The 12942-nt window shown below is 28.8% G+C and overlaps 1 protein-coding gene across 1 annotated transcript in view; it reads left to right on the forward strand.

Moving 5' to 3' along the window:
• LOC100201458 (dnaJ homolog subfamily B member 13) overlaps positions 1 to 12942 on the forward strand; it is an 87951-nt gene that overhangs the window by 25224 nt on the left and 49785 nt on the right. Inside the window, exon 3 of the mRNA XM_065794004.1 lies at positions 2697 to 2765. Coding sequence (XP_065650076.1) covers positions 2697 to 2765 — 69 coding nt within the window. The remainder of the gene's footprint in view (positions 1 to 2696; positions 2766 to 12942) is intronic.

Consider the following 12942-nt stretch of genomic DNA (forward strand, 5'->3'; position numbering starts at 1 on the left):
GATAATAAAATGAGTTGCCTAGTCATTAAAACAAAGACACAAGCAAAACCCATGCATTGAGTCAAGGATTCAACATCCTAAACTGGAAACAATGTATTATAATTACATCTGCACCAGCCTAATAGATAAAGAAGAGGTGCGAGACTGGTCAACAGATAGAATCTGTTTACCACTGAAGACCTGAACATCCACATTTTGAATGAAAAAATTGTTGTAGCCATCCTGCATGCCCTGTGAAAAGCTCCAGTGCTGTGAAATGAACACCATGTCTCGGAGTTCCACCTAGAAAGATTATTGCTAATGATTTTCTTGTAATTATCTTAGTTGGTAGATTTCAATATTTGTCTGAGTGAAATGAACTATCCGAGCTTTAAAATCAGCAGTCTCTACCTCATCTGCATGTCAATCTGATTCCAATTGTCTTAGAATCTCTTCAACAACGGAATATCTGGACCTGTGGATGTAGCTTTTTTCATTATAGAAAATGCATTCTCAGTTTCAATTTCCCAGAAGTATTTTCCAGATTGTCAAGTAGTTGTACTGTTTCTACACCAGATACAATAACAGGCAATCTTTCAATCTTTTGTTTCCCAGTGATGTCAAGCAACAGCTCTCTATCCCAGCGGACAACTAATTCTGAACTAGGAATGAATTTACTTTGAAGTTCTGTTGCAAACACCTCCTGATATTGCATCCTGGCTTGATGGATTGAGCTACTAATGAGTGGCAACTCCTGAATGTCATGGCCAAGACTATCAGCTGTAGCCGCCAATAGATGAGTAGCTTCTCTGTGTGTTACTTTAGTTCAATTCAAAGCTGCCGCCACATGTTTTGTAATGTGTGTTATTTTGGTTGGTTGAATGACAATGGTCACTCTTTCAATCTCTTACAACCAACTAGCTCTTCCTCACTCACTGCATCATTTTTATTTGTTTCAGTGTTACTGCTCAACAGTAATGGAACCTTGCTGGTTAGAATTTCAATATCTTTTTTTCTTTCTATGATTTCATATGACAAGCTCCCTCCTCTTTCTCTTACTTCTTTTTAATTCCAATTTCTGCTTCATAATTTTATCTCCTCCTGCCATGTAACCCTTTCTGCCTTGTCTCTGAGTGATCAAAATGGCCCAATCTTTGAGGATCTTGATCAGTGCTTGTGCATTCTGGTGAGCAATATCAAAAATTTGGTTTAAATTTAACAAAATGCCTTTTTTATTTGAGTAATGATTTGAAATTTACTTGCCTACTTCAGCTCTCGTTTCTTGTTGTGGATTTTCAGAACTTGTTTAACTATATCTCGTCAATAAGCAGTTGGGATACCAGCTTTCTTTCAAATGTCAAGTACCTGTTGCACTGTTACCTTGGCCCCTTTTTTTTTTAACAATATTTTCAACTCTTTGTGGTGATAAAAGAAGGCTGACAAAGTCTTTTGCCATAAGGGCAACTTCTTAGTTTGGTTAAGGTTAGAGGCTGATGCTCCAATCAGTCACACTCAAGATTGATATCTTGTCTTCATAGATTCATTATTTGTAGTTGTGGTGGTGACTATTGCAAACCAGTGACCACTGAAACAAAAACAAAAAAATAATACAGTCTTGATAGTTTAGCAAAAGAGCATACTTCTTAGTTGTAATTTCTACAACCCCGTGGAGCTGGGCTATTCTATCACATGTATTATAGTTGCAAGGGTGTCATGGATATTTTGGATATCTTTAAGCTTTGAAAACAAACATTATTATACAAAAATAAATAGTGTTACTACCTGTGTAAGTGTGTAATTCAGAATCAATTCTACTTTATTAATGTATTATATGAATTAAATGATCATTCTCTACACATCTACACTTTTAGTATTGTTGCTACTGCTGACACAATCATAATATATTGAATTATTAATGAATGATGCAATAGCACATAGTAAACAACACATACTAAATATATAATCAAAATTGATTCAGTATATATATATATTAGACTAAACAACTATAGTGACCTGCAATATGCATGCAGTAATGCAGTAACAATAGTTCAATTTGAATTTAGCAATTACAAATTATTAAATTTATCCTTTTTTACATTGAATGAACCAGTTAACCTATGCAGCAATGCAGTTCTGCACAACACAATCATAAATTTAATGGACATAGTACTCTTATATCAAATAATATTATGAATACCTACATAACTGTCATCCAGTAACTTGAAAGTAAACTAATAATGCAAATTTGCAGACTAACTGAAAACAAAATGACATGCCTGGTGGAACTTCAGAGACTCTGGCAACCTCCATATATTCACTGAATGATACAAAACTTCACCAGCTTCAATATTTTATATATTGGACTCATTTGGCACCTTCCATTTTGAGATAATATAATGTTAATTTTTTTCCATATAGCTATGGACCACCCTAATACTCATATATGTAAAAAAAATATATATATATAAATTTATAATATGTGTGTGCATGTGTGTGTGTGTGTGTGTGTGTGTGTGTGTGTGTGTGTGTGTGTGTGTGTGTGTGTGTGTGTGTGTGTGTGTGTATATATATACGTAAAAATATATATATATATATATATATATATATGTATATATATATATATATATATATATATATATATATATATATATATATATATATATATATATATATATATATATATATATATATATATGTATATATATATATTTATTCAGATCAACTAAGAGCAATTTATGATCAGTTTGGTGAAGAGGGCTTGAAGAATGGTATTCCTAATATTGAAGGTATAATTTTCACATTACTTTTTTAAGTTTAAATTTTATAAATTTTTGTATATAACCTTTACATTACAAAATTCAGTTATATACTGCAAACAATTATTGCAATATTTTTAATTGTTGATATTCCAATATTGATGAATGACAACACTCTTACTGAACTCTTTACCTTGTGTCTTCTCAGTTTATCATTTACTTCTGACCTCGCACCGAAATTGTATGTACAATCCATTGCAATCTCTACCTCTAAACATCTATGCCTTTAAAAATTAGTCCTTGTATGAAGCACTATTGTCATATTTGGAACTCTCTCCAAGTCTTATGTTTTCTTATATCATACAATACACAATTTATTAATTTAAAAATGATCGTTCCTGTCAATGTCTTCTATCAGTTTTCTTACTTCAGTTTATGATGTTTATAACAAGCTTCATAACTATTTACAAAACAACAATTGATTTTGTTATTTATATAAAACTATAATGGAGAATCACAATCTAAACACCTAAATAGAAGAAATTTTAAATACAATATCCCTAATTAGTAAAGAACACTTGAACACAAACGATTTTCTAGTTAAAAATAAAGTTATATTAGTGAAGAAAAATTGTTTGCACAAATAACAATTGTTTGTAATAAACATTTTAACTGCCTAATTTTCTACTAATTGTTGTCAATTCTCTACTAATTATTGACAAAAAATTTGTGTTAAAGTAGATATTTACAGTGTCATTTTTATGTCATTTTGTTACTTATTCTATTGATGAGGTAATCACTATTTTAATACAATAAAACAAACAATAAAAAAAAGATATAATATTGCACAATTTGTTGAAATTAGGCACATTTGTGCCTAATTTCATTAATAATTTAGTTAATTATAATTTTAAATAAATATAATTTTACTCTGGCTTTTCAAAGAACCTACAACACTACTAAGTGTTGTTTTTGTTGTTGCAAACTATATTTAAAAAGATGTAAACTAAACATTTTTACCATAAGCAACTATTGTAATGGATAAAATTGTAATTATGGATAGGAAATATCAGTTTTAAATAACATGCTTTTGATTATGCAAATGAAATAAAAACAAAAAACTCTTATTGTTAAGTTCAAGGAAGACAAAAAGTTATAAAAAAGGATAAAAAATACTATTGTGGGCACTATAATAGGTATATACATGATTAGGTGTATACATGATTATTTATCAGTTAATAGGCCAGCTCTGCTTATAGAAATATGTCTGTTTACATAATCTTAAATTTTTAGTTTTGTAAATATATGCGGCTTATTTATTACATACAAATATTTATAAATATTTAAGATAATAAATTACATTTTTACTGTTACATGTAATATGACTTTTATTTTCAAAATAGTGACATTAGATATTTCAAACTCATCCACTTCTTGAAGGTAAAGTTTGTAAATTTTGCACAAAATATCTTTGCATTTAAATAATCTTATATTTTTTTTCTAATACTCATCCAGTTTTGGCTTTTAATTTTTAACCTCCTAATTTACTCAAGCAACCAAGAAGTAAATTGAATTTGATAAGTATCATTATACTAATTAATAAATAAAATAGAATTATATCGATTTATGAGTTTTATATTTAAATTTAAAAGAATTTGCGAATTGAATTAAGCATAAATTAACATAAATTAATATTTTATTCAACTTAAAGTTATATTTATTTAATTCAAAAAAGTTTGTTAGAACACAAAAACTTTACTCAAATTTTTTCTTTTCTCAAACTTTGAAAACATAACAAGCAAAATGTTGGGTGTAGTAATCCTGTATCAATTAAAATAAAATGATTAAAATTAATTATAAAAAAGTGGTTTAGTTATTTCCATTAATATAAAACTTATATATATCAAGGTTTGTGTTTTGGAGTTATAGAGTTGAGAGAGGGTTATAACTAGTAAGTGACCGGGGCCCCGGCCCCAGCCCCGGCTAAAAACAGAGGTTTTTTGCAAACCTGGCCCCGGCTAAACAAACACAATTTGCAGGGGTAACTAGCCGGGGCTGGATTTTTGTTGTTGTTGTTGTTGTTGCTGTTTTTTTTATTTTGTTCAAGTTAAAATTTGTTATGAAAGTTTAAGAAAATATAAGAAAAAGTCAAAAAAATAATATATACAAATATAATATAATTCATAAATATTTACAATGACAAATAAGAAAGAACAAAGTAGATCAGATGGATATATGGTGTCTTTAAAACAAAGGAAAAGAAGCAATGATCTTAGAGAGACTATGAGAGTAGTAATTATATTTATAGTGTGTATCAGAGAAGATGATAATGATGCCAATGATTAAGATGATGATGATCATCATTGTCATCATCATCATCATAATCATCTTAATCACCATCATCAACTGTATGCTTGATGATGATGATGATGATAATAATGATGATGATGATGATGATGATGATGATGATGATGATGATGATGATGATGATGATGATGATGATGATGATGATGATGATGATGATGATGATGATGATGATGATGATATTATGATGATGATGATGATGATGATGATGATGATGACGATGAGATAATATATATACCTTTATATAAAATATATCATGAATTTTAAATAACAATAATATATTTATAAGGAATATCAATAGTAATGCAGCCCCGGTCACAAACCCGACCCTGGCTATGTTTTATCAAACCCGGCCCTGGCCCTAGTCAAATATCAACCCCGGTTGCTTACTAGTTATAACAACAATTAAGTAGCCTCTTCGTCTGCAATGGCCTTTTTTGCCTTGGGCAGGTAAACTTACATAAAAAATGTATATATATATATATATATATATATATGTGTGTATACATACATATATATATATATATATATATATATATATATATATATATATATATATATATATATATATATATATATATATATATATATATACATGTATATATATATATATATGTATACAGTGCTTTTTTTCTCCTGGAACGCACCGGAATGGCGTTCCGGCACCTTTTTTTTGATATATATATAATTTTTTTGCTTTATATAAACATTTTTTTCCTCGTATTATTATATAATGAAAATAGTTCATTTTTAAATATTAAACATTCTTTGCAGATTTGAAAACATTACAGCGCTGCATTTCAAAATTTGCTCGAGAAGAATTTAATTTATTTTCATCTTAATAGCGTTCATTTTTATGACGCCAAGTTCTTTGTTTTTCTGATTATAATCGGAAAAACATACAATTTCTTGAAAATGCGTATGGTTGTGAGATTAACAATTATTAATCTCACAACCATTCGCATTTTTAAGAAATCTTTTAAGAAATTCTATTGTTTCTGTGCAGTGTTTGTCCGAATATTAATCTCACAACACCTCACACAACTCTTAAACACAACTCTTTTTCAGTAAAGTTTTTGTTTTAAAAATTGATCTTTTTTAAGATCAATTTTTAAAACAAAAACTTTACAACAGTATTTGTAACAGTAACTTTTATTGTATCGTTAATGAATTTCCTGTTATTAGTGTTTTAAATTCAAAGTTATAACCTAATTTATATATTTAAATACTGAAAAATATCAATTAAACAAAATAACGCAAAACTAATTATGAAAAAAATTAACAGTTTCTTCTCGGTGGATTCTCCTGTTCAGAAAAAAATCAAATTAAATGCAAAAGAAATAGAAGAAATCAAAACTACAACATCAGATTTACCTTCTGCAGACAATGACACAAATTATAGCTGGCCAAGTTGCTGGACTTTAGAGCAAAAAACAGAGTTTTGTTCCAAAAACGAGTGGCTTTATTTTCGACAAAAATAGCTTGTTTGCACTACCTGCCAAAAAGTGAAAACACTTGGCGTAGAAGCTAAGATGGGAATGAAAATTTCTAAAGAATGGTTCAATAATGAAGTTGTTATGGTGTTGATGGTGTTATGGTGAAAATAGAAAGCAACAGTTAAGTTCGTTATGTAAGAAAATATTTGATCACAGAGAATCTGTAGGACATCAAGCTGCATTAATAATGATAGAAGAAGCTAAAAAAGAGACTGTCAAACAATATTTTAAAATCTTTAACGCGTGAGAAAATTGTAGCAGCAAACATTTTTCAAACTGCATAAAAAGTTGCTAAAGGAAATCAGTCTTTTAATAATTTTGAAATGGAAATTGATCTTCAAAAAATTAATGGTGTTGAAATGGGTCGTATTCTTCATTCTACAAATGGATGCATTAATATTGTCAATCATATAGGTAACGAAATGAGGAAAAAAACTATTGCAGAAGTCATAAAGTCAAAGAGTAAGATTTCGATAATTATTGATGAATCAACCACTATAAGCCAAAAATCAACACTGATAGTGTACATTCGGTGCTGTGTAAAAGGCAGCGGAATGAATTCACCAATCAATTTATTCTTGGATTTAGTGAAGCTTGAAAGTGTTACGGCTAAAGGACTATTTGTTGCTTTACTTGAATGTCTTCATTCTTATGGGATGAAAGATGAATATTTGAAAAATTATTTAGTTTCTGTAGCAGGTGATGGCGCAGCAGTGATGTTAGGATGCAAAAGTGGCGTTTTTAAATTAATCACTGAAAAGTTTCCTTTTGTTATAGTTTGGCATTGTGCTAATCATAGACTGGAATTATTAGTAGGCGATACTTTTAGGGAGATCTCAAGTATTAACAGATTCAAATTATTTCTTGATAAGCTTTACGTCGTGTATCATGCTTCCCCAAAAAATAGCAGAGAGTTACGTTCATGCGCAGAATTACTTAATATTCAGCTGCTGAAAATTGGTCGAATTTTAAATACATGTTGGGTGTCATCTAGTTTCCGTTCAGTTTTTGCAGTATGGGAAAATTACGAAGCGCTTGTAAAACATTTTGAGGAAGCGATGGTTGATCCTACAAGTAACAAAAACGAAAAATCCACTTATGCAGGTTTAAAAAAGAAATTACATCAACAGAGTTTTTAATGGATCTAGGATTAATGTGTGATGCTCTCCAAGAATTATCGGAATTGAGTTTGAACCTACAAGAGCGCAATATTGATCTATACAAAGGAAATCAAAAAATTAAAGCTCTCGTTCAAGTATTCGAAAAAAGAAGAAATAATGGTGGTCCCTATTACAAATTTAGTTTCAGCACAGAATCTCCGTTTTCATGGAGTTTTACTTCACAATAAAAATTCCAAAAACAATTCAGCTATTAATCCTAACGCCTTTTATATAAAACTAACAGAGTCAATTGAAAAAAGGTTGCTTGCTGATAAAGATGTTGAATTAGCTCAGTGGGCTCGCATCTTAAATCAAAATCATTGGCCTGATAACATAAACAACCAAGTGACATTTGGAGAAACTGAAATCAGAAATCTGACGTTAAGACTACAGTTAAATGAAAGAGAAATGATTCGTGGGTTTCGTGAATACTTGGCAGAAAAAACATCCTGAAAATTTAGTTCATTTGGTACACTCTCTACATACAATACCCACTTATATATATATATATATATATATATATATATATATATATATATATATATATATATATATATATATATATATATATATATATATATATATATATATATATATATATATATAAACCCTGCTCAAAGAGTCATTATTTGACATTACTCAAATAATTGTATAAGATTAAAGAAAAAATTAACAAGACTTAGTATGATGTAACATAACTGTGCGTCTGTTTAACTTTGAAAAATGATTAAGTCATTTTTCTCATTACTTTAAAGTAAAACACACTTTTTCTTTTATGGGTCATTCCATATGAAATCATCCAAAGTGGTTATCTGAGGAGAAAATAAATCATCTTTGACATATAATTTGTTGAGAATGGTTTAAAGGGTTTTCCTAAAATTTGGAATCCAAATAGACTTTTGGTTAAGGAATTCAAAGAAACTACTCTTAGGACTTAATAGTCTCAAAAGATACCTTGTTTATCCAATTTTTTTCAAAATTTTGACTTTTATTATTTTTATTTTATTTTTATTAGGTTCGTGTATTGTATCTAATATTTGATCGAAGTAAGCACTCAAAGATAATGTCTTTTCAGGATTATGAAAAACTTAAATTTTGTAACAATGGAAATAAAATGTTTTTTGAAGCAATTTAATTAAAACTTCAATATAGTGTTATTTATTATCAAGTTTAGCACATATTTCAGTCTTTTCCGTTTAGCCAGCGCAAAAACTTTGGCGAGCGCCTAAAAAAGCGCTTGCCAAAAAAATAAAAGCGTTTTATTTTAAATAGTAACAAAAAATTTTTTTGTTCACTTGCTCAACTTTTATGAAAAATGTTTTTTTTACTAGTTTTTCTGTTAAATTATTTTATCTAGTATTATTTAAAGCATTCTTTTCTCTATTTTTGTTTCAATTTTAAATAGCAGAAAAAAATGAATTTTTTAAATCGCGCAGGCTAACTTAAAAAAGACCATCTGGCCAGCGCTTTTTCGTGCGCTGGCATTAAGTTTCAAATGGAGAAGACTGATATTTAGTGTCTTTGGCGTACAAAGGGGGTAAGGGCAGGTGCAACTTCTCCCCAACTTTCTCCCCCACCTCAAGTTACTAATACAAGTAAATAAATTACAACAACATTATTTTGAATGTTTATATTTTTATTTATTTTGTTGTAACCAACTCCTTATATACTTTGAATCTAAATCAGACTGGTTGAACATATGATATTGCTGTGGGTGTAAAAATTATGCATATAACTTTGGAGTTAGGCACCTAGCACTCATCATTTCTCATTGGTCAAAAGAAAATTTTAACTGGTTCATGTGGTTGCAAAAATCTAACTTTGATATCAAGTTCATTTACATCTTCAGCAATTTCTATGCACCAAAATTTATCATAAATACATGCAATATACTCCATTTTTTCAATATTTAAACAAATCCCTTTAATATTTTTGTTTTTTGGAATAATATCAAATACTTCAGTATGTGTATCCACACTTGGTTTTTTATAACTTACTGTATTTAAATTTAGAGGAATAAAATGATGATACATCCTTGTGCCAGGAACTGTTCTACCACCTAAATATATTTTTTTCTAAATTTGCTTTGAATTTTAGTTTGGTCCTTTGAAAATAACTTAAAACAAATGCCAGTTTTTTGGCTTTACAAAAAGAGTACATAAAATTAACATCTAAAATCTGCCCATTAGTTGCTTGTTTTGAACTTTTTTAACAAATTACTTTTTTTAACAGTGCCATGGCTGGTAGCAAAGAGCACCCACTCATTCAGCCTTTAAATCAAATCTCTACTGTGATGATGAAGATTGGTAAAGTTTTTAAATTGTGCAACACAGCTATCAAAAAAGTATTTTACACATGATGTATCTGATTTTCTTCGATATAATTAGTTCTTTTTAAATTATATAAACTTTGTGTCATGATCTTCTGAAAGCTAACAAAAAGATTTTTGTTTGAACAAAATTTTTCTTGAAAATAAATTACAATTGTAAAAAGTAAACATTGATTTTTGCTCTGATCATAACTTTAAACTTCATCCTCGACAAAAAATTAATAAATTTAAAATCTCCTAAAATTAAACATTCATTTTGGTTTATATTTTCTTTACAGTTAATCAAGAATCTACTCTGTTTTTCCTATCAATGAATGTGTGGTAAAGTTGTCAATGCTGTCACATAAGAAATCATTAAACTCATCTAGCGACAAAGATGGCAGCAGTAGTGTTGTATGATCAGTACTCTGCCATTGGCTGAATACTCATGGTCAATAAACTCATGCAGTAAACAACTTTTTAATACTTGAATACCAGGGCATAGCTAACATTGGTGCAACATACATTCTACATTTTCAAGAGAACAAACAAACTCATAAAACCTTTATAACTTTTATTCCACCTAATTGTATCAATTAGAAACTTTGTTTTTTGTGATGATGTATACACACATTGTTTGTACCCGATGCATTAGGTGTAATGCACCACTTAGGTTTCAAAGTACAAAACTTTGACAAATTGACTTTGACATTAGGATATTCTTTTTTAAATGCAACATGTAATTCATCAAGATTAAGAAGTAAAAACATTTTTTTGAATATGTTAGTTTTTATTAAAATTAACAAAATCTTTTTTTTCTGGCATAATTCTTAAAATCTCATTATTTTGATAAAAGTTAGTTACTAACTGGGTTGTTCTGGAGGTAAGAGGGTTTCCATTTTTTTTCCTAGCAATGGTTAAATCCTTTGCTCATTTTAAACATGTCTTAAAGTTCAAACAAGATACTCAGGCACTTTAAAGTAACTTGATCTCTTTTTACGTGTCTATGATTCCGGTGAAAGTGTTAACATTTTCACTTTATGGTGATTACAGTTACAGAAATTTTCATTTTGATTTCAAACATTAAAATGTCTAGCTCATGATCATTCTTTAACATATTGTTAGAAATGGTGCTGTTTGTTTCTTCTGTTAAAGAAGCTTCATCAATATCATATGCTAATGAAACTATTTTTGTAACTTTGCAAAAATATTTAATATAACTGTCTATAATGTTGCCAAACTTTTATTTTGCTGCAGGTATTTTGCAGTGTTTTAGAACACTTTTCAATTTGACTGGTCAAATCCCAAGCAATTCTATTGAGGTATCAAACTTAACTTTTTTCTTACTTCTTGATTCCTATTCCTCCTGTAAACTAAAATCTTCTTCAGTTTCTACTGCTTTTGTAACTTTTGTAACTTTCATAATTTGCTGCAGAATTTTCAACCTGGCATTATATTATTTTTTTTAAAACCTTTGCCAAGTCTAGAGAAATTTTTACATTGCCTAAAAACACATTGATCACACAGAAATCTTCACATTACCTAAAAATTTAAGTTAGTTATAAAATTAAATTAAAGTTTAATCATGAATCTCAATAAAATGTATTTCTTTTAATTGATATATTAAATATAATAAATGTTATATTTTTAATTTTTCTCTCAAAATATTTTTCATAGAATTGCCCATGATAACAGCATAGAATTTTGATTGAACGAAATAAATAAAATAAAATAAAGTTTATACTTAAAAATGATTTAGCGTTTTGACTTGTACTAAATGAAAAATAAAACAACTTAACTAATGATAAGCTTATAAAAAAATTACAAAACTATTGGATAAAATAGTTGACTAAGGGGAAAAAAACTGTTAGCTTTATTTAAACGCTTTTAATACACAATAAATAACAATTTGTTGCATGTAAGCCATGAATGCAGATTACTATGATGTTCAACTATTATTTGTCCGTCTAATATAATAATACAAAATTTCAGTCTTTGAATTTGAGGCATCATAACTATTGGCGTGTTCCACCTCTTAGTGTTGTTTAATATAACTAAAGTTTGAACAGACTCTTTGACAGCATGGTAATAAAAAGATGACTCCAATCAAATCAAAGGATGGCTCTATTTAAAGTAGCATTTGAAATAGTAAAAAAAATTAATAAATTACAAAGCAACAGAAAAAGCCATACAAGTTAATTAGATTTGACAGGGATGTCAGCTAGATCAGTTTTACTCTAAGAAAAGCAGTTTTTTGAGCTTGATTAGTAGCTAGCTTTTAATAACTAATTAACTAGTAGCTAACTATTTGGTGTTATTAGTCAGTTGTTTTTATTTTCTTTAGACTAGAACAAGTTTAAGTAAATTAAATAATGAACTCAACATATTTTGATGATCAGTGGTTAAAAATACCAGAATATAAAGCTTGATTATTGTGTGGGGATACAAATACCTCACCAAATTGTAGAGTTTGTTCACATTCAAGAAATATAATTGAACTGACTAATATGGGCCAGAGAGCATTAAAAAGTCATTCAACAGGAAAGAAGCATTGTGAACATTTTTCTCCACTTAAAAACGACATGTATACCATTTACCAATGTGTCAAAAAATATACATGTTGTAACAACCACTTTGTCAGAAAACACAGTTCAAGTTTCCAATCTTCAGTCATATGTTGTGTCAGATTCGGTTATTGATGCAGAGATCAGATGGTTAAGAATGTTTTGTCATCATTTTCATTTTGTTCCAGTAATGGACTTTTGATTTTGTTTAAATCAATGTTTCATGACAGTGCATTAGCTGAAAAGTTCTCTCTTCAAAATGACAAGTGCTCATATTATATAAATTTTGGAATAGCTCCTCATTTTCAATCAGTT

This window comes from Hydra vulgaris, chromosome 03 (assembly GCF_038396675.1).
Source record: "Hydra vulgaris chromosome 03, alternate assembly HydraT2T_AEP".
NCBI classification, from domain to species: Eukaryota; Metazoa; Cnidaria; class Hydrozoa; order Anthoathecata; family Hydridae; genus Hydra; species Hydra vulgaris.